The 21,121-nt window shown below is 40.5% G+C and overlaps 11 protein-coding genes and 1 non-coding gene across 12 annotated transcripts; 8 read left to right on the forward strand and 4 right to left on the reverse strand.

Annotated features, from left to right (window-relative positions):
- Position 1: 1 nt before the first annotated feature.
- J056_004578 (COP9 signalosome complex subunit 2) lies at positions 2 to 1,899 on the forward strand (the record flags this gene model as incomplete). The annotated part of the gene is made up of 11 exons (XM_009269773.1): positions 2 to 19; positions 67 to 90; positions 136 to 223; positions 272 to 373; positions 424 to 731; positions 779 to 913; positions 959 to 1,058; positions 1,107 to 1,263; positions 1,308 to 1,533; positions 1,584 to 1,696; positions 1,740 to 1,899. 11 exons carry the CDS (start codon positions 2 to 4, stop codon positions 1,897 to 1,899), a joined length of 1,431 nt encoding a protein of 476 aa, XP_009268048.1.
- Positions 1,900 to 1,994: 95 nt separating this feature from the next.
- Positions 1,995 to 2,924, reverse strand: J056_004579 (uncharacterized protein; the record flags this gene model as incomplete). The annotated part of the gene is made up of 1 exon (XM_009269774.1): positions 1,995 to 2,924. One exon carries the CDS (start codon positions 2,922 to 2,924, stop codon positions 1,995 to 1,997), a length of 930 nt encoding a protein of 309 aa, XP_009268049.1.
- A 308-nt stretch (positions 2,925 to 3,232) lies between these two features.
- J056_004997 lies at positions 3,233 to 3,303 on the forward strand. The gene has a single exon. It is a non-coding gene; the product is annotated as a tRNA-Gly (tRNA).
- A 955-nt stretch (positions 3,304 to 4,258) lies between these two features.
- Positions 4,259 to 5,313, reverse strand: J056_004580 (La-related protein 7; the record flags this gene model as incomplete). The annotated part of the gene is made up of 4 exons (XM_009269775.1): positions 4,259 to 4,540; positions 4,591 to 4,918; positions 4,966 to 5,228; positions 5,278 to 5,313. The coding sequence occupies 4 exons, from the start codon at positions 5,311 to 5,313 to the stop codon at positions 4,259 to 4,261; spliced, it is 909 nt and encodes a 302-aa protein (XP_009268050.1).
- Positions 5,314 to 5,819: 506 nt separating this feature from the next.
- J056_004581 (Ubiquitin-conjugating enzyme E2 2) lies at positions 5,820 to 6,327 on the reverse strand (the record flags this gene model as incomplete). Its single annotated transcript, XM_009269776.1, has 3 exons — positions 5,820 to 5,967; positions 6,018 to 6,246; positions 6,297 to 6,327. 3 exons carry the CDS (start codon positions 6,325 to 6,327, stop codon positions 5,820 to 5,822), a joined length of 408 nt encoding a protein of 135 aa, XP_009268051.1.
- Positions 6,328 to 6,589: 262 nt separating this feature from the next.
- On the forward strand, positions 6,590 to 9,422 carry J056_004582 (T-complex protein 1 subunit zeta; the record flags this gene model as incomplete). Its single annotated transcript, XM_009269777.1, has 8 exons — positions 6,590 to 6,614; positions 6,662 to 6,705; positions 6,755 to 6,847; positions 6,902 to 6,969; positions 7,650 to 7,821; positions 7,871 to 7,906; positions 7,956 to 8,141; positions 8,190 to 9,422. 8 exons carry the CDS (start codon positions 6,590 to 6,592, stop codon positions 9,420 to 9,422), a joined length of 1,857 nt encoding a protein of 618 aa, XP_009268052.1.
- Positions 9,423 to 9,499: 77 nt separating this feature from the next.
- J056_004583 (Peptidyl-prolyl cis-trans isomerase B) lies at positions 9,500 to 10,329 on the reverse strand (the record flags this gene model as incomplete). The annotated part of the gene is made up of 6 exons (XM_009269778.1): positions 9,500 to 9,597; positions 9,647 to 9,715; positions 9,765 to 9,783; positions 9,829 to 9,971; positions 10,019 to 10,117; positions 10,173 to 10,329. The coding sequence occupies 6 exons, from the start codon at positions 10,327 to 10,329 to the stop codon at positions 9,500 to 9,502; spliced, it is 585 nt and encodes a 194-aa protein (XP_009268053.1).
- A 61-nt stretch (positions 10,330 to 10,390) lies between these two features.
- J056_004584 (Homoserine O-acetyltransferase) lies at positions 10,391 to 11,846 on the forward strand (the record flags this gene model as incomplete). Its single annotated transcript, XM_009269779.1, has 2 exons — positions 10,391 to 10,605; positions 10,655 to 11,846. 2 exons carry the CDS (start codon positions 10,391 to 10,393, stop codon positions 11,844 to 11,846), a joined length of 1,407 nt encoding a protein of 468 aa, XP_009268054.1.
- Positions 11,847 to 12,671: 825 nt separating this feature from the next.
- Positions 12,672 to 14,253, forward strand: J056_004585 (Integral membrane protein sed5; the record flags this gene model as incomplete). Its single annotated transcript, XM_009269780.1, has 4 exons — positions 12,672 to 12,981; positions 13,301 to 13,452; positions 13,504 to 14,172; positions 14,227 to 14,253. 4 exons carry the CDS (start codon positions 12,672 to 12,674, stop codon positions 14,251 to 14,253), a joined length of 1,158 nt encoding a protein of 385 aa, XP_009268055.1.
- A 206-nt stretch (positions 14,254 to 14,459) lies between these two features.
- On the forward strand, positions 14,460 to 15,874 carry J056_004586 (uncharacterized protein; the record flags this gene model as incomplete). Its single annotated transcript, XM_009269781.1, has 2 exons — positions 14,460 to 14,613; positions 14,667 to 15,874. The coding sequence occupies 2 exons, from the start codon at positions 14,460 to 14,462 to the stop codon at positions 15,872 to 15,874; spliced, it is 1,362 nt and encodes a 453-aa protein (XP_009268056.1).
- A 359-nt stretch (positions 15,875 to 16,233) lies between these two features.
- J056_004587 (uncharacterized protein) lies at positions 16,234 to 19,590 on the forward strand (the record flags this gene model as incomplete). Its single annotated transcript, XM_009269782.1, has 8 exons — positions 16,234 to 16,321; positions 16,369 to 16,500; positions 16,553 to 16,665; positions 16,718 to 16,804; positions 16,853 to 18,430; positions 18,474 to 18,715; positions 18,769 to 18,852; positions 18,903 to 19,590. 8 exons carry the CDS (start codon positions 16,234 to 16,236, stop codon positions 19,588 to 19,590), a joined length of 3,012 nt encoding a protein of 1,003 aa, XP_009268057.1.
- An 83-nt stretch (positions 19,591 to 19,673) lies between these two features.
- On the forward strand, positions 19,674 to 21,113 carry J056_004588 (26S proteasome regulatory subunit rpn5; the record flags this gene model as incomplete). The annotated part of the gene is made up of 3 exons (XM_009269783.1): positions 19,674 to 19,754; positions 19,801 to 19,851; positions 19,896 to 21,113. 3 exons carry the CDS (start codon positions 19,674 to 19,676, stop codon positions 21,111 to 21,113), a joined length of 1,350 nt encoding a protein of 449 aa, XP_009268058.1.
- Positions 21,114 to 21,121: the final 8 nt, after the last annotated feature.

Consider the following 21,121-nt stretch of genomic DNA (forward strand, 5'->3'; position numbering starts at 1 on the left):
TATGTCAGACGATGAAGATGTGAGTGTTGTGTACTTTATTTGCTGTTACTGATTTTATTTCTCCAGTTCCTGATGGACGAGGGCGATGAGGTGCGTCTAACTCTATCAAACGACGCACACGCTTACTTATACTAGGAATACGATTTCGATTATGAGGACGATGACGATGACGACGTTGAGCAAGGCGAGGCCGGTTTAGAGAATAAATATTATCTGGCCAAGGGTAATTGATATATTGATGTTTATTAGGTCATCTAATAATCTTATTCAGGTAAGAAAGAGGATAATCTAGATCAGGCTATTTTAGACTTCAAGTCTATTGTTGAAATTGAACACGACAAAGGCGATTGGGGTTTCAAAGCCTTGAAGCAGCGTACGTGGCCTAATATCCACCAGCCACCCACACTAACCCGACGTATTAAGTCACAAAGATTCATTTCCTTAAGCTCAGGCAATTCCCACAAGCCCTTGATTTCTACAATCAGCTCCTCACTTATACAAAGAGCGCCGTTACGCGTAACTACTCTGAAAAGTCTATCAATGGCATCCTCGACTATGTCTCTTCAGATAGAGCCAGCGATCAGTCGCTTGACCTTGAACTTATGGAGAAATTCTATTCCGTCACCATGAAAACACTCGCTGAAATGAAGAATGAGAGACTAAGCGTTAAAACTAACCTCAAACTCGCTAAACTTTGGCTTGATAGAAGAGAGTACTCTCGCTTAGATGCCGTATGTTTTCACTCTCTTTGTTTTCACTTGACTCACTCTCCCTCAAGACCCTCAAAGAACTTCGCTTATCTTGTCAGAGTGCTGATGGCAAAGACGATCAATCTAAAGGCAGCTTACTCCTTGAAATTTTCGCCCTCGAGATACAAATGTATTCCCAAACAAATGATACCAAGAAGTTGAGAGTGAGTAGTACATATGACATCACTATCCTCCTTATCTCTTCATAGGAAATCTATAATCAAACTTCGACTGTTACCTCAGCTATCTCTCACCCTCGAGTTATGGGTATCATTAAAGAGTGCGGCGGTAAGATGCATATGAACGAAAGTGAGTTACTTTATTCACTGTCCCCCCCATCAAGCTGACGCTCAACAGAAAGCTGGGAAAAGGCCCAAACAGATTTCTTTGAAAGTTTCAGAAGCTACGATGAAGCTGGTTCTATGCAGCGTATTCAAGTTTTAAAATACCTTGTCCTTGCACATATGCTTATGAACTCTGAGATTGATCCTTTCGACTCTCAAGAAACTAAGCCGTAAGTTGTTTAACCAGTTGAAATCCTCTAACATATTGTGTTAGATACAAAGAGAATGTTGAAATATTACCTATGACGCAACTTGTTTCGGCCTATCAGCACAAAGAAGTACACCAAGCCGAACGAATCATCGCCAAGAATCGCAAGATTATTATGGAGGATACCTTCATTAGTCACTTTATTGACGATGTCATGCGCGCACTCAGAATCACCTATCTTGTTGATCTCATCAAGCCTTATCAGAGATTAGAACTGAGTTTTATTGCAAAAGTAGGTGCTCTCAAAACCTTAAACCGCACTAACACTAACACTACGATTAGCAACTGAATGTCACTCTCAACCAAGTCGAAGACTTGCTCATCGAACTCATTCTTGATGACAAGATTCAAGGTTCAATTGACTCTGTCAATCAGCGGCTAGAAATAGACAGAGAGTGAGTATTTGACTTGGTATCTCAGCTTTTACTCACAGATTAGCCCTCAACTCGAGAGAAGAAGGTACACTGAGCTGACTAATTGGACCAACGAGATGGAGAAGATGCACGATATGCTCATCAGTAAGCTCTCCAATGTCAATGGTAACAACTTTTCCAGTAGCTCAAGCCGTATGATGAACCCAATGATGCAAGATGGTTAAACTACTTTAGTCCATACTGAATTAAGACTCTATGAATAAATAATGAATGCATTGTGTAAATTTAGATCCCAAGTAGTCCAATGTTCTTTGTCCCTTCATCCAAGTGGAATAACATTGGCACCTGAAGGTTTATAAGTGCTCTTCTTGCTAGTGTTATTACTATCATTTTGTGTTTTCTGGGAGGGTGCAGGCTTAGCTTTTGGAGCAACACCAGAAGTGGTAGAGTCTCTTTGCTTTCCACCTTGTTCTGCCATTTCCGTCTTGTGAGCTTCTTTAGCTGGACCAATCTTCTTGTTGTATGTTTTTGCTCGTTGCGTGTCAAGATCTGCGTTGCGAGCATTGATCTTTTGCAGTCTATTCTTAGATTTACCACCGCCGCCTGCACTTAGCTCTACATTTATACTACGTTTACCAAGGTGTGTGTGGTGATATTTAAGCGCCTTTTGTAAAGCATCAACTGTGTCCCATTCTAAGAAGGCTGCGCCTTTAGATTTAGCCTGCCATTTCCCATCTTCTCTCGTTCTATTAGTTAACAATCGTACTTCAGGCACTTGACCGCACTTATTGAAGTGCTTTATGATCCCTTCAACGGTTATATCGAATGGTAAATTTCCAACAAAAGTGATAAACCTAGCTTCACCACCTTTACGCTTCTTCTTTGCATTTTTGGCAGCTTCAGAGAGAGCATCCTTCTTCACAAATCCGGGTATTTCTTCACTAGCCTGCTGCTCCTTGTGCTCCTCTTCATCCTCATCTCTCTTACGCTTCTTGTGCTTTTTATCACTATCTGCTTTCTCAATCTTCTTCTGCTCCTTTGCTGCTTTCTTAGCTTGTTTGTCATCATCTATAGGCGCATATGCCTCCTCTTCCGCCCTAGCATTTGCCTTAGTTGACTGTACTTCATCAACTGGAATATCTTCTTCAGGGAGATCCACTTGCTCGTCTTCTTTTGATGATTTCTTACTTTTCAATTTCTGCCTCGCTTCTTGTGCCTTTCTTTGCTTTTTGCTCAGCTTTCCGTCCATATCGTTGTTAGATAGCTAGATACGAGTGATAGAGTCGACGAAAGAGAATTTACTTGGAAAATTGAAAACGTTTAGATATTTCTAAAGTATTTTCCTGTAATTGGCTACTTTAAAACATGATATTGCATACTCATCGCCGCTACTCGGTGAATACTTCGAAACCCGGATTCTTCAATTCGTCAAAATTACTTCTTGGCGCAACTTTTTAAAGGATAGGGATTTAAGGGGCTAAGAAATTCAAGAATGGTCTTTTAAAATGCAGTGGATCATAAACATTATAGTTGTAGTGATAAAGAGTCCATCATCAAGCATTAATGGGGTAGTGGTAACCTCGATCGTTGCCATCGATCGGCCCCCGGTTCAATTCCGGGTTAATGCATTATTTCCTCCTGATCGGACTCATCTAATATATTTTTCTACTTCAGTATTTCGAATTAGACATTAAATTTTATCATCTTTTTAAAGCAGTGTCACGTTCATTTGTACTGGTACTCTTTAGCTGTAACGGAAATTGTTGGTTCAGATCTTCGGTTAACCTTGAAGGCTTTTTGAATCTGAAAGCATCTCTACTTATCGTCAAAAACCGCCAGAAACAATCTGTGGAGATTAGAACGGCCCACTGTTCTACCCTAGCACACAATTCCTCAAACGACACAAACCAATAAAAACTTAAAATAATGAGTTAAATCACATAAGTAAATCAAATCTACAATCATAAATGGCCTCAGAAAACACTCCAAGTCCCTCACGACAAACAACGTCAAGACATTGAAATCAACGTCGACAATCAGTTTGCGTGCACGTCATCGAGAGGCTGGCAGCAAGCCACCACCTCAGAGGTTCTCGGTGAAAAGGGAAGGAGGTTACTAGTCATCGTCGAGCCAATGATAAAGTGGCAGAATTAAATCTGCGATAGACTGGATACGACCTATAGAATATGATCCTTTGGAGTACCTGGAATGCCGTGTAAGCTTTACTACAATACTGACTTAGATGTTGACTAACCGTCTTAAAGAATCAGGCCTGTGGGCTGCTCAGTTTTTATAAGCCGTAACCCTAGCGTGCAAAATTGTAAAAATGTAAAATGTGAACATAAAGAAGAAAATGTGACAATGTGAAATGTGTATGCGTGTGTAGGCATTCATGCACATTCGCAAACTGCTAGTGCGAATTCTTTGCAAGTCCAAAGATTTGCTATGCAATGTTCGATGCTGGGCAATGCGAATTGGGTACATATGTATGCAAAAGTTGGCAAACAGCCGATGAATCAATATGCAGTACTTATATCTTTTATTAATGCCTTGTATTAACGTATGCTACATTGCTCAACTAAATCAAATTTGCTGGTCATAATTTTCATTTGCGATGAGATCACCTTTGTTGCTCTTACGCCGCTTGCTCTTGGCGGCTTGCTGTTTGGAATCGACATTCGAACCATCATCACCGATCGCAGAAGTATGTTCTGACAACTGACCGCTTTTCTCCATCGCCTGTATTCTCAGTCTTTCAGGAATATTATTCCAGTAGTTGACTTGACTTATACCACTGAGCAACTCACCACCGAGTGCTTGCTGAGCTTTCAAAGCAGCGTTTGCATTGTTGAATCGTATTACTGCCTAATAGGAGCTGTTAGGAATTCATATTGTCAAGATAAAACTCCACTCACTGTACATAAAGCCTTGACGTATTCAATGTACGCGCATTCACTTTGATCAACGACACCCAATATATCTGATCGTATCGATGGCTTGTTGGTGGTTGGATCGAGATCTGTGATTTGGAGAACACAATTGATTGGAAATTGCGGACGTTGTGTTGCTAATGGTTGATCAGGCTGATCCACACGGTCCTCATCCATCGCATCAAAGTGGTCTTGATTAGCGTCATCTTGTTTGGACGCTTCAGACTTCAACTGAGCTCGGTAGGATTGATTTTGACTGCGTATTCTATCGCATAATGCAAGATATTCCTCTTTGAGTTGATTCCAGTGGGTGCTAGGTGATTGAGTAAGGTGGATAGCAAAGAACAGCGCATCACCTACAATGACAAGGAGCGTATATGATTCTTAGATTGTTTATCTGTACGACTAGCTATCCAAGGCCATTTATCGAGTACAGATGAGACATCTTGAGGATTCCAGAATGAGACAAAGACCATACCTCTGTAGGTACCTAAAGAGTTATAAGTGGTATCATTATTCTTTGAGAATAAGCGTGGGAATTGAATAGTTTGTATTTCAGGAATTTTATCTATCAAATAGTTGAGAACGCCGTAATAGTCTGATAACATGGCAGGGAGACCTTCCTTGGGATGTAATGTGAGAAAGAGAGTGAATCAAAGGAATAACACGTACGATATAAACAGTAAGGTGATTGATATCCATATCCATATCCAATGTATCAATTCTCCTCAGACAAATACCCTTATCATTGTCTAGGATGCATTCCAAGTGATATTCTGGATATTTCTTAACGAAATGAGCAATAGTTTGCTGTTGACCGTTAAAAGGTTTATTATAGTTTAAGAAAGGAGTGTGTTTGAAGAGATGGGAAATGCTGACCCCTTATGATAGCTAGCGTGAGTTTGAGTGGATAGTAAGCACAAAGACGTACATCCATCAAATCTTAAGACGTGTTGATGTACTTGAGTATTATTTGACAAACTCGCAGGCGTTAAAGATAAAGATAACCAGTATAGAGCACTCTTAGCATCATCGGCAGAGTAAGTCGTATTGTAGTTTGAATTGCTTGTGCTGTGATTGTGACTCAAATTCAAATGACGCAATTGATTTGCGATTTCAAGTTTATTTTCATTTGGGCTTTTTTTCTTGGTTTGAATTGATCTTGGTGGTAACATGTAAGAGGAATACGTTAAATACAAATTTATATACAAACTTCACTCTGCTGAATCTTGCTGCTTATCATTGTCAACGTCGTCGACCTCATTTGAATCAACCCAAGACAATTCAACAGTTTGTCTAACTCTTCGTATGTACTCCTTCATGTTATTCGAGTAGAGTGACGCGGCTTCTGAATTAGCGGGACTATGAGTGGTGTTATTGAGTACATATAATAAATAATCAACTAAACCCACCTGTTCGGATTCGGATCATGTAATAAAGATTGAATGGAAGTTAGAACAGCGGCTACATCATACGTAGGTGACCACCTATTCTGCAATATGTCCAAACATAACTCCCCATTGGCGTATACGTTAGGATGGAACATTTTGCTCAAGAACTTTACACTCGGTGGCTTATTTGGATATTGTTCATCAAAAGTCAGTAAAAGCCTGAAAGTGCCATCCTCGAAAGGAGTTTCTCCTGATTAAATTTATGAGAAACGTTTGCTTGAAATTATCAAGTCAACTGACCAGGTCCAAATATCACAGCGTTCCAAATCATAATATTATCACCGCATGGTGCACCACTTACACCACCTGGTGGATCTGAACTTAGCCTCTTAAAGTCTCTAATCAACCTCCTTCTTGATGCTGTTGACTTGAATTAACTTAATAATTGATTTTCATTTGAATTGAAGGCAATGCTCACCATGACGGTTCTGGAGATAGTAGTGGATGAGAAATGTTGAAATATTTAATTGGGATGTATGTTATAAGTGATGGTATTTGATTTATACTTGAAGTCCTATTAAACTTGTGCATTCATGTCTGCATCTTTGGATCGTAAAAGTTAGATATAATTTATTGTGAATTAAACACCCTATAACTCACTATAGACACGCAGAAGCTTGAAAATTTCATTATCCATCGTCCTTCAAAGGTTAGAAATGAAGTTAAAGCTTTGTAACCTACTAATCACATTAAAACAGACAGATTTAGTTGAGAAGAATATCTTGAAATCTTCATCTACAGCTCCTTCGTTGGTAGCAACACAATTATCACTTGAAAAGCATCAATTGGAGGTTAGTTTCAATTGAGACATTCACACGCAACTCATTCACCTAACAAACAAAAAGGATACGCTTGTGAAAGATCTGATAAAGAGGCCAACACCTCAACAGCTCAAACAAAGGGGTATTTTGAAGTAATTTCAAGTGGTTTGGAGTAATTTCAAGTGATTATTCCAAGTTAACAATGCAATGTATCTAATGAATTCTAATGATTATCCCCGTTTATCCTCTCCTTGGCTTTACGAACGCGTGCAACTACTTTTTCAGCATTAGGACCAACTCTATATCCCCTCCTTTGAAGTTCCTTGACAAGTCTTGGTGTGATTCCCGCAGCCAGCGCTAGTCTTGGAGGGAGAAAGAGTGTTTTATGAATCCCGTAAGCCAATACAGCCATTGCCCAAATACTATTCTTGTCCTCCTTTACTTGCTCATCTGATGGATTAGATGTGTTCATACCAACCCAATCAAGAACTTTGTTTTCAACCTTTTTAACGCGTTCAGCGCCTGCAACATTAACAACAGTAAATGCCAGTGAGAAGTCAAATACAGAAATTGCAGTATAAACTCCAACAGCCACCCATCCGTACTTTTGTGATAATTGTTTGAATCGTTGAGTGAGTGATTGATTGGGCTGGGGATTACATTGTTGCGTATAAGACCTTCTAAATATGCCTGCTTTGTTCAAATTTCTCAAGCCATTTCGCAACATGATGGAATTCTAGAGAAGGCAGCGTTTCTACTGCTTGGACACACACGCTCAAAATGTAAAAACAGCTAATTCAAGTTTAATAATCCCAGGCTAATAATTTAATAGGTCTGGTGTTGAATTGATCAATCCACAAGCAGAGAGAGTACGCAGAGCTCAAGCTTTGGCTGTCAATACCGCTGGCTCTATTGGACTAGCAAACGTTGTTAAATCAAATTTGGGACCAAGGGGCACTATTAAAATGCTTGTTGATGGTGCTGGAAACCTTAAAATGACTAAAGTTAGTTGGAATTTCCTTCAAGATCAAGTAAACTGATTACCTTTATTAGGATGGAAAGGTGTTGCTCTCTGAGATGCAAATTCAAGTGCGTTTGAATCTTTATAAGCTTAGTCTTAGCCTTATAAACCCTTCAGAATCCAACTGCAGCTTTGATCGCTAGAACTGCTGTCGCTCAAGACGATCAATGTGGTGATGGTACTACTTCAGTTGTTTTACTCGTCGGTGAACTCCTCAAGCAAGCTGAAAGAGTCGTCCAAGAAGGTGTACACCCACGCGTTATCGCTGAAGGTTTCGAAGTCGCCAAGAAAGAAGCTTTAACCGTGAGTTTTAGTGGTTTCATCACGTAGAATCTGCTAAAACTCCCTCAGTTCCTCGACAGCTACCGTCAAAAACCAACTTTAGATAGATCCACTTTGATTAACATCGCTTATACCTCATTGGCAACAAAGTTACACTCTTCGTTAGCTCAACAACTCGCAACTTCAGTCGTTGACGCTGTTTTATCTATCAAGCCATCCTCAAATGCAAACGATGAACTCCTTGCTGATCCAATTGACTTGCATATGGTTGAAATAATGAAAATGCAACACAAGACAGACACTGATACTCGTCTCGTTAAAGGTTTAGTTTTAGATCACGGTGCTAGACACCCCGATATGCCAAAGAGAGTTGAAAATGCTTACATTCTCACTCTGAATGTTAGTTTGGAGTATGAAAAAACTGAAGTCAACTCTTCTTTCTTCTATAGCTCAGCTGAACAACGTGAAAAGCTCGTTGAATCAGAGAGAAAGCACGTTGATGCAAAGTTGAAAAAGATCGTTGAGTTTAAGAACTTTGTTTGTGATCAACAAGTAGACGCAAAGGACAAGAAGAATTTTGTCATTATCAATCAAAAGGGTATTGATCCAATGAGTTTGGATATTCTCGCAAAGAATGGTATTTTGGGATTACGTAGAGCTAAGAGAAGAAATATGGAAAGATTGCAATTGATTTGTGGTGGTACTGCTCAAAACTCTGTCGATGACTTAACACCTGAAGCATTAGGATATGCAGGATTAGTTTATGAGCACACACTCGGTGAAGACAAATTTACATTCGTTGAGGAAGTAAAAGATCCAAAATCAGTTACACTCTTAATTAAAGGACCAAACCAGCACACAATAAACCAAATCAATGATGCTTTGAGAGATGGATTGAGAAGTGTAAAGAACGCAATTGAAGATGACAGCCTGATTCCAGGAGCAGGTGCATTCGAGATTGCACTCTCTGCTCATCTCGCTGGACCAGTAAAGAAGGCAACAAAAGGTAGAGCTAAGTTAGGTGTTGAAGCATTTGCAAACGCAATGCTTGTTATACCAAAGACTTTAGCTGCTAACGGTGGTTTCGATATACAAGATGCTATTGTTGGTTTGCAAGAGGAGCAAGCTGAAGGACACATTGTTGGTTTAGACTTGAAGTCAGGTGAACCATTCGATCCAATCGTTGAAGGAGTTTGGGATAACTACAGAGTAAAGAGACATATGTTAGCATCTTGCTCAGTAATTGCAGTTAACGTACTCTCGGTGGATGAAATGTTGAAGGCAGGTAGATCAGCAAAGTAATGTAATCGATCATTTGTAGTTACAAACAATTCAATTTTCAACAGTTTTCTATTGCGGCATGCTCACTAATCATGCAGTCAGAGTTCATCCTTTGTGTTATCCTTTTGGATCAAGCCAGCCTTCTTAACGGTGATGGGAGTTTGTGGCTTATTTGAGAAGCCGGTACGAGTGTTTTCTGGGCGTAAAGGTGAGAAATAGTGGATTGAATTGCCGCAAAAACTCACCAATCTCACGAACAACTTCCATACCTTGAACAACCTCACCAAAAACGACGTGTTTTCCATTCAACCAAGCTGAGAGGAGTGTTAAGGGTGTAATTATGAGTAGCTTTAGATAACCCACGAGTTGGAACTGTTGTGACCTGTGTGTGTGTCAGTGTGAGACATGAACACAAAGTAAAACTCACAAAGAATTGAGAACCGTTAGTGTTCTTGCCTCTGTTAGCCATAGAGAGCAATCCAGGTCTATCGTGGATGATATCAAAGTTCTCATCGTTGAATTTTGGACCGTAGATTGAGTAACCACCAGTACCATTACCATTTTCGAAGTCTGTGAGCATGTTGAGACATTTGCTTGCGCTCAAAGCCTCTACACACCTCCAGATTGAATCATAAAGTCTTTAATGACTCTGTGGAAGGAAACGCCTTCATAGCTTGGACCCTTGTCACCGATACAAAGGTGCTTGAAGTTGTCAGCTGTGGAGGCGTAATTAGGCGTCTGACGCGTATAACACAGACTCTGATTACGCACCAGTCTTTGGTGTAACAGAGCCGTAAAGTCCGAATACTATTCTGCCCAAGGAGTTACCACCCTGGTCGACATCGAAGAACACCTTGTCTGTGATGTCCCTTGCAAGGGCTACAGCAAGAATAGCAAACAGCGCTAATGTAAGTACTTGGAATTTCATTTGAGTTGGTGGATATATCAAACGCAGTTGATCATATACAGCCAACATATAAAAAAGAAAAATGGCATTCGATCCACCAGATAGACCAGTTTCTCAGCTAGCCAGTTTAGTACCCAACCAAACAATCACTCATTTCGACAGCTTCGTCTTGGAGGAAGGCCATGAGTTGAGGCATGTTCCCGTGGCTTACAAAACTTGGGGTAAGCTCAACGACAACAAGGATAACGTTATGATTATCTGTCACGCTTTGTCCGGCAGCGCAGACGTCGAAGACTGGTGAGTTACTCACTTTAAACACCCACAAACCTAAAGTCCCTCTTCCTAGGTGGGGTCCTCTTATGGGCGCGAATAAGGCTTTTGATCCAAGCCGTTACTTTATTTACTGTGGCAATGTCATCGGTAGTCCTTACGGAACTGTCTCACCTGTTTCCGTAAATCCAGACACTGGGAAGCTATACGGCCCTGAATTCCCTATCAGCACCGTCCGTGATGATGTCCGTCTTCATAAGCGAGTACTCGACGGTATGGGTGTCACATCAGTAGCTGCTGTTATAGGTGGTTCAATGGGTGGTATGCAAACAATCGAATGGGGCATGTCTTTCGGCAGTCCCTACATCCGCTCTATAATACCAATAGCTACGTCCGTCAGACACAGCGCTTGGTGCATAAGTTGGGGTGAAGCTCAGCGCCAATCTATCTACTCAGATCCTGCCTATTATGATGGCTTTTACTACGAGCACCCAGACGCAAGTGAGAGAGCTGGTCCTATTTCCGGTTTAGGAGCTGCGCGTATGGCAGCCATGTTGACATACAGATCCAGAGACAGCTTCGAAGCACGTTTCGGTCGTAAGCCACAGCTGGGGCAGGCAGGTCGCAAGTTGTCCAATGCCACTGGTGACGACAGCGTATCAAATGACTCAAACTCATCGTCATCTCGCCCTTCTAGTCCTGCAGACGAAGCTAGGGATGCACATAATGATGGAAATATACGCTCGCGCAGCAGCACATCAGTACCACGCCCCAAAAACCTCTTCACAGCGCAGTCCTATCTTCGTTACCAGGGTGATAAGTTCACTTCGAGATTTGATGCAAACTGCTACATACACCTCACACGCAAAATGGACACGCATGATATAGCAGCTGAGTTTTACATGGATGATGAAGGTGCCAGACACCGATCAGCAGATCTGACGATAGAGGAAGCATTAACACAACTGCCTAAGAATATACTAGTAATTGGTATTGAATCTGATGGACTGTTCACTCCATATGAACAGCGCCAAATCGGTACAGCACCTAATGCGAAACTTGTGATGATTCCATCACCAGATGGACACGACGGCTTCTTGTTAGAGTTTGAAGCCATCAATGAGTACGTTGTTGAATTTCTCAAAGAGGCGCTGCCTGAAATTTACTCCTCACCACCTCTACTCAATCTCGAGGAGATCAAATCATTTGACACGCAAAAGACGAGCGTATTTGGAGAAGCTGAAGCGAATGACATTACAGCTTGGTGAGAATGTTGGTATAGAAAATTTGTATTAATGCACGATTCGCACGATTTCTCAATATTGGTGTGCATGTCTCAAACCGCGGCAATCTTTGCCGTGCCGTATGTGTGAATAAATGACATGTGTCAATTAATGCGCGTGAATGAGGGAGATGTGAATGATGCGTTGATGATAACGTAGACACCTAACGAATATTCCAGTTACATCAATCTCCTTGTTATGCTCGATTTGGAAGGTGAGGGAGAAAATTTTCACAGACCAGTCTAAAGTCAGATTAAAAAAAGAATGCAGTGCATAAGGTGTGAATGACTGCGTATATCAAATATACAGGCTATTATATGCATGCGAAAGGGTGCATTGACAAGCGTGGTATAGTGCGAAATCTTATTAAAATTTCGCTGCAAATTAAATCGCGGAGGAAAATGAGAATATGAGGTGATATGCGGGTAGTCATGCATAAATGAGCAGCCTTAGAAGGTACTAACTTCTCCAATCATATAAAAGTCTGCCGAATTAAGTGGCATTAAAGCCATTTGAGGCGACTGATGATGCAATACGACTGCGCCTGCCTATTATGGCAAATCTGACACAAATTGCAAGACTGGATATAGGATACTGCGGGGCCAGGCCTGTTTTAGAAGTTTAAGAAAATTTCAGCCTACCTTTCTTCTTTACGTTGAGTCCGAAAAAAACGACCAATTTAATCGGAAGTTAGGAACTACTTAGAAGAATAGGATAAAGTTTAAGTGCAACATTCAAGAGGAACTTCAAATGATTGGAACTATACTGCGTATTGAAGCATTGACATTAACAAAGTTTGAGAGGAGCACGATGACTATTGATCGGAGTCCAAATAGCCTACGCAAGCATGTTTTGTTGAAAGGCTCATTTCACACGTTGCAAGAAGTCAAAGGTGTTGTTATGAGGCAAGAAGAGCGTGTAGACGAGGAAAAGAAAAGCAATGTTTTTGGTAGGAGAAAGTCGATACCAATGGTCCAAGTAAAACACTTTGATAGCTTAGATGGCCGTAGCGATGATGTCATTTCAAATGCTCGTCAATGCCATTACAACGATGAAGAAAGTGAAGATAGTGTTTCAAGTGACTCAGATGAACAAGACAGCGATGATGACGATTTTGGAAGTGTGAACACCAGTTTTTCAAGTAGCATGATTAGGTAGACGATTAATAGAGCTATTATCGTAAAAAGTCTTGGCCCCAGCAGACACGTACCGTGACTAAAAGAAAGTTGGTCATCGACCAACAAAACGGATAAGCTAGAGTAAAAGACGCGCGTATCCAAATTTATATTTTAAGATATTGTATATTTTGATGAACGCGTTTCGCGGCTGTTGGCACATGTATTCAAGTCTGTTGAACTGTTACAATCTAATGATAAAAAATCGCAGTATAGAATTCAAGCTTTTGATTGACCAGTATAATAAATCTAAATCGAAGCAAGCTCAACCTGCGCAGCCCATCACGCGCTCCACCTTCTCAACATTGAGCTTTAAAGTTTCAAGAGATATTCAATCAACGACGTCAAAGCTGCAGAAATTAACTCAATTGATAAATAGAAAGAGCTTATTCGATGATAAGCAGCTTGAGATAAACGTACGTTGGGCTGAGTTTCATGCGTTTGACGTGGTCTAATCAAAGCTAAAGGAACTCACTTACATTATAAAACAAGATTTAGCAGATCTAAACTCTCAAATATCTCAACTACAATCAACGTTGAATCAGTCTAACCAGAACTCGCAACACTCACAACATCAATCGAATGTAGTCATCTCACTTCAGAACACTCTAGCCAACACTTCCTTCTCCTTTAAAGATGTCCTGGAGCTAAGGACTCAGAATATTAAAAAGTCTAAGCAAAGGACTGAAAAATTTTCAACCATATCCAACAAGGATACGAATCAAGATTTTAAACAATCTGATTCACCTTTATATACTAACAATATACCCTCTTCGTCGACTCACAAAAGAAGACAACGAAATTCAGACGTTTTAGCGTTGGATCTTGATGAACCCAACACCACAAATCAACAGTCTCAGCAAATGTCGATGATTGGTAGACAGGACAACTACCTCAATGAGAGATCATCAGCTATTGATACAATAGAAAGTACTATCTCAGAACTTGGACAGATATTTAGCCAGCTGAGTTCGATGGTGGCTATTCAAGGCGAAACTGTGCAAAGGATTGACGCAGATGTGCATGATATAAGTGACAATGTATATGGAGCACAATCTGAGTTATTGAAGTACTACGAATCGATCAAATCGAATAGAATGTTGATGTTCAAGTTATTTGGAGTTATAATAATCTTTGTGGGTTGAAATAAGCAGACAAGAGTAAGCAACTAACAATAAGCAATCATATAGTTCTTAGTATTCATACTAGTAACTTAAATAAAACTACAAACAACTTGATCAAACCAATCAAACAAAAAACTCAGAAACAGTGCATTGTATAGTAATTGAATAGGAATGAATATTAATACCTTTAACAAAATACCTAGACTATTATCATAATAATTCTCAATTAACATTTTCTTGTCATCAAAAAAATTCTCGTAATTCTCCCTTGAGCTCAAACTCTAACAGCACACAACGAAATGCTGCACGAATACGTCGCAAGCAACAACATACAAGAAATCCAGCAAGCTCCGTATGAACAAATTGATTTAGTGGATGATAGTGGCTTGACTCCACTTGCATTAGCGGTCAAGTTGAGCAATATCCAAGCGGTGGATATTTTGCTTTCAAAGAGTGAGTTGCATATTTTCAACCGAGATTGAAGCTTACAAGGATTTCAATTTCAGACGCTAATCCTTACTCTGCTCTACCTCACGCGACAGACGGTCAAATGGCTCAAAAACTTAACGCGTCAATCCAACCGCCACCATTTTATCCACCACCAATGCAACAATTCTATCATTATCCTCCACCTATGGATATGCAAATGTATTATCCAGAAGATCAGCAGCATTCAAACCAAATTGGCACCTTACCACCACCAGATATCGCAAGAAATATTCCTTGCAGGTTCTTCCCTGGTTGTCGTTATGGCAATGAATGTATCTTCATGCATCCACAGCCAGCAATGTACTTACCACCACCACCTCAATTACCTCCTCAATTTGAGCCTATACCACAGCCACAATCGCATGCTCATCATCCCTTCTATCAATTGCCTCCACAAATGGTTCCTCCTCCATTCGCTGCTCCACCACCACCAATGCCACCAAATTCAATCCCTGCAGATCAATCACAGCATCCTATTGATGATGCTAGCTCGCCTATTAAATCTCAAGAAGAAAGCTCTTTTCATTCTCAACAAGCTCCCCCATTCATGCAACCTTTGATTCCACAAGATGCTTATATGATGCCACTTGCTCCACGTCCACCACCAATGATGGTACCAAATCCACAAGAATTCCGTAATAATCGTAATATTACAAGAGCTTCATCAATCTCAAAGCGTGGTAAGGATGGTCAACTTCCTCCTTGTTACTTTTTCCCAATGGGTAAATGTAGAAATCAAGATAGTTGCGCTTTTCCACATTTACTTGCAGATGGTACTGATGTACGTGATCCTGCACTTAGAGGCACAGCTCCAATTAATTCAAACAACTCTCACAAACGTCAATCATCACGTTCTAATAACTTTGATAATAAAAAGTTTGCAAATGGTTTGTCTCAGTTGAATTTTAATCAACAATCACCTAGTTTTAGTGGAAATAAGATTCCACCATCAATGCCTAAAGCTCAAGCACAAGCTGTGGCGAGTCGTACTCATTCACCTGCACAACGTGTACCAACACAAGATGATTTTCCTAGCTTGTCATCAAATGTAAGCTCATCTTCAGATAATGGGAATTACAGTAGCGTAAAGGAAGCTCCTTCAACTGCTCAGACTACGCCATCTTCTAGTTTAGTTTTAAATAACATAACAAATAATGTTACTAAGGATTTACCACAACAATCATTCGCGGCAGCTGCTTCTTCCACGCTGGCCGTGGGCGCATAGATAATAACAAACAAGAAGAAGAAATAATTCACAGTTCAGTTGGTTTCTCAATCGATTTCAAGTTAATTTGATTTTCTTGGTATAATTTCAACTCTATGATACTCTATGGTTACAAATACAAGTACTATTTAAGGTGCTATTTCAAAGTACTATCTCACTTATACTATCTCACCTATCTACTATTTCACCACTAGACACCACTTATCCACGCTACTTCCACGCTTTCTACGTCCTCAAGCATATAAATCTCAGTTATTATTCTTTTTTAAATATAAAATATAAATTAATATTGCATTGTTATCTCTTAATGTCTGAACCATCTCAACCATCATCATTGTGAGCGTCATTGCTATCTCAATATGAAACACACGCTGTTGCTGCTGCCAATCCTGTTATGCAGCGCTAGTGCTGGATATATTGACAACGATGAACCAAATTGGGCAACACGTGAGTATTACAAGGTACAAAATATAGCTCACTTACGTAGTACACAGCCTACTATGAAGGTCCTTGGATACGCACTCAGATTGGTTTAGCTTTGTTGATTGGATTGCCTTCTTTCTTGTTGTTTTGCAGCCTTAGAAGGAATTCTACCGTTCTGTTCGCTCCGAGGACCAAATTGAAGGGTGCGATTTGATTGATTTATTGGTGTTCGATCATTAATATATATATCAATAGGATTCTCACCACATGAAGCTCACGATACTAGCTCCTTCTTTGGCTGGATTCTCCCCACGCTACGTACTTCTGAGTACACGGTGCTTCAAATTGTTGGATTAGATGCAGCTGTGGTGTGTTTTTTTTTGTTCTATACAGCTCCAACCACTCAAGCTACTCTCACAGCTTCTCAACTTTCTCAAAATGAGCTTCTGGTTCTTCTCTGTTGCAGCGGCTATCACTTGTCCAATTTTAGTGCCAATAAACTACAAAGTATGGTCATACACTCATCAATTCATTAATCCTAACAATATACTTTAGAAATATGGCACTTGGGAAGCTTCAGACGATTCAGACGAAGGTGATAACTCTAGTACTCTCCAATCAAATTACGTCACAATCGCAGAAACTCTGTCTAGAATATCATCAAACGACCCTTGGGACGCTTTACGTGACAATCAAGGCAAGTGGAGAAAAGTAGTGGATGTTTTTGTGTTATCAAACACTGATCCTTATTTGGGTCTACAACTAATTTTCACTTTCTTCTTGTCTATTTTGGCACTCAAGTTTGTACATAAGAACTACTTGAGGTTCACCAGACAGCGCCAACTCTTCAGTCTCGAGTTGGTCCATGCTATCAGCGCACGCACTGTGATGATTGAATCACTACCACTTCATCTCCGCGATGAAAAGGCTTTAACTGAATATTTTGATAGCATCAGTCTTCAAGTTGAGAGCGTTAGTTTGGTTAAGGATGTTGAATCCCTCGATGAACTACTCTCCAGACGCACCAAAGCTTTACTAGAATTGGAGGCTGAATGGTGCAAATACCTCGGCAATCCAAGTCGCGCTACCTATTTAACCCCAACTAGTGATCTCGAAACCCCTTCTTCACTGCTCACTGTTCAAGGAAAGTCACGTCCCACTACAAGATCTGGTTTCATGGGTTTTAGTGGTATTAAAATAGATAAGCTGCGTATGCTCGAAAGACGTTTTGAAAATCTCGATACCATAGTCAAAACTTCTCGCAAATCAGAGTATAAAAATACTCATGTCAGTTTCGTTACATTTGAGAACGCGTCAAGTGCTCAAGTGGCATCACAATGCGCAAATTACCCTGAACCAGGCCAGGTGGTTACCAACTTAGCACCTGAACCTCGCGACGTAGTGTGGGAAAATGTGGCTTTAAGTACACGTGCTATTATTAGCAAGAGATTGTTTGTGTATAGCACAGTCATAACATTATTGCTGACTTGGGCAATTCCCGTTACTGTACTTTACACACTACTCCAGTACAGTGAAATATCAAAGCATCTACCAGCACTTGCTAGATTACTAGAGAAATATCCATCACTAAGAGCATTAGTGCAAACATCTTTACCACCATTAGCATTAGTTTTATTTAACGCTACTCTACCTCTATTCTTGCACTTTTTGTGTAGTATTCAAGGTCACAAAGCACGCAGTCATATCGAGTATTCCCTTATGAAGAAGTACTTCCTTGCGCTCTTCATGACTGTTGTTTTCGCTAGAATCACTACTGCTACTATATCAATGGTGAGAGAGTTGGCTGACGCGCCCCTCAAGATACCCGACAAGTTAGCTCAATCACTTAAATCATCAACTTCGAGGCACTTTTTCGTATCTTATGTCATTCTTCAAGGTATTGGTATCCTTCCGATGCATCTACTTCAACTGAATCAGGTCCTGCCGCATATCTTCCTGCGCCCGTTCACCAAGACCCCACGTGATTATGCAGAGTTGAATGCACCACCTGAATTGAACTACGGGTCAGTTTATCCACAGGCTATTCTGGTCTTTGTGATTGGGTTGCTTTACAGCATCATGTCGCCGTATATTTTGATCGCTGCTGCCGTTTACTTTGGTATGGCTTATCTGGTGGGCTGGATTTTTTCAACAAGGTTTCAACTAACAAAATTAGGTATATAAATACAAATTGCTGTTTATCTTTTACAAACCTTGGGAGAGCTCTGGTCAAGCGTGGCCCATCACCTACGCTAGATGCTGCTGGGGAGTTGTTCTATTCCAGGTGTTCATGCTTGGTTTGTTTACTCTCCAGGGAGCTTTCTTATATTCGTCGGTGCTGTTGCCCGTCATTGCGGGTACAGTCTCGTGGGCATTCAGCACGGAGAATAAATTCCGAGGGTTATCTCAACACGTGAAGTGAGTGCAGGGTGCGATTATTTTGAGGTCTATGCTTACTTGAGTAGTCTTAGCTCACTCCATGAAGCTCAACGTGGCACATTGCCGACCGAGATAGTAGGCTTACGCTATGACCAGTCAGTGCCACGATCACAGAGGTGAGTGAGGGTTACAGATGGGAGATACACCCGCTAACCATATACTCTAGCAATCTAAATAGAAGGAGATATGCGATGAATGATGCAGCACTCTACGTAGCGCCTGAGAGTGACAAGACTGACTACTCACAACCACCAATGCGCTATTGGTATTATGGTGTACTCAACACGGGTAGACGGCGGTATGGACATCCAGCACTGACTGGAATTCTACCAGAAATGTGGTTACCACAGCAGCAAACTGTGTCAACGCAACGCAATAGTGCGAGGAATAGCACTTATGGTGGAGTAAATGATGGACGTGTGCTTACATTGCGCAAGAGATGGTCTACAGTTAAACGTGATGCGCGGGATGTGCTCAATAGGCGTGGCAGTGGTAGTTTTACTAGTAGAGGTGGAAGGAATAACGCAGCTCGCAACGTAGCTAAACGTTCATCACAGAACTCATTCGCTGATCCTTATAATCCTGCTAATCCATGGGTACGTGTGGATGAAGCGGATGTGGATGCTGGTGATAGAGCTAGGACGGTATCTTATGATGGCGCTTCGGGAGTGATTGCGTTGCCTGAAGGAGAGCTATTCAGTGATGAGGATGATGAAGATGATGAGGATGATGAGGTTGTCGATGAAAATCATGATGAAGATGCGAATGATGATAACGATAACGATGAAGATGCGCCTGAAAGCACGGAAAGTAATGGGAATACAAACACGATACAATATACTTCTAGAGAATAAGATAAAATGAAATATTTAAATATAAATTTATAATTTAACTTAACCAATAAGCACTTACGAGTCCCTTCTGACGCAACCGCGAAATGCCAGAAGAAGTAAAGCAGCTTGAAGACTATACCAAAGAAGTGGATTCCTTGGTTGAAGATATAAATGAAAATTCTGATGTTAGTGGATTGCTTGTTGAGTTACCGCGATTCTAATAAAGCCCAGATTACTCAATCTGTGGATAGAATATCAGTTTTAGAGAAAAAAGCGAGAAATGTAAGTTTGCATGTGTTTATTATATCGCCCAACTTACTCTACAGGCCAACGACTTGAAATCTACAAGCAGACTCGTCGTAAAAGCAGTCGATTTGGCAGTTAACCAGAAGAATCTCGATAAATTGAAGGAAATAGTGCATGGATTCTCAAAGAAGCACGGTCAAATGCGTACTGTTATCATTGAAGCAGTTAGAGCCGCTTCTGGTATTTGTGATGAAGACGTCGCTCATGTGTACACGCTCCAAGGTCAACAAAGAGAAGATTTGATCCAATCACTCAGGGCTATTACAGAGGGAAAGATGTTCCTCGAATCTGAAAGAGCTAGATTGACTTATATTCTCGCACACGTACTGCTATCACGTAATGAAACACGTAAAGCTAGAGACGTTTTGAGTGAATTGTCAGTTGAAACATTTGGATCACTTGATAGACGCCAGAAGACAGATTACTTGCTTCAACAAGCACTCCTTAACGCTCAAATTGGCGATTGGGTTCAAATGAAGATAGTTACAAACAAAATAAACGTTAAATTCTTTAAAGAGGAGAACACACAGGAGCAAAAGTTGAGATACTACGAATACCTCATTAGATACGCAGTTCACAATGATGAATACTTGAACGCGTGTAGATATTACAGAGAGGTTTATGATACCGATGTCATCAAATCTGATCCATCAAGATCAAAGGTAGTACTTGAAAATATAGTCTACTTTGTTTTATTAGCTCCATTCAACCACGAACAACATGACTTATTGCATAGAATATTTACTGATCAAACTTTTAACACCCCAAAGTTACAATATCAGTACAACCTCTTGAAATGTTTCACTACACCTGAGTTGATGAGATGGGCCGGTTTGGAAGCTTTATATGGTCAGATACTCAAATCGACAGATGTATTCAGCAATCGTTCTACAGACGGTAAGGGTCAGACAAGGTTTAATGAGTTCCATAAGAGAGTTTTGGAGCACAATGTTAGAGTAATATACAAGTACTACACTAACATTACGCTCAAGAGACTGCAGTCATTCTTGGAAGTTGATGAGAGGCAAGTTGAAGAAATACTCAGCTCGTTAGTTGAGAATGGAACTATTTATGCCAAGATTGATAGACCAGCAAAGATGATCACATTCACCAAACCCAAGAGAACGGATGATGTGCTGAATGACTTTACCAACAACATTTCAAAGCTCTTGTCGCTCGTCGAGACTGTTAATTATCAAATTGAGAAAGAGAAGGCTGTACAAGAGGCGTTTAAGTAGGTTGTATA

The sequence above is a fragment of the Wallemia ichthyophaga genome, assembly GCF_000400465.1.
Source record: "Wallemia ichthyophaga EXF-994 unplaced genomic scaffold scaffold8, whole genome shotgun sequence".
NCBI lineage: Eukaryota > Fungi > Basidiomycota > Wallemiomycetes > Wallemiales > Wallemiaceae > Wallemia > Wallemia ichthyophaga.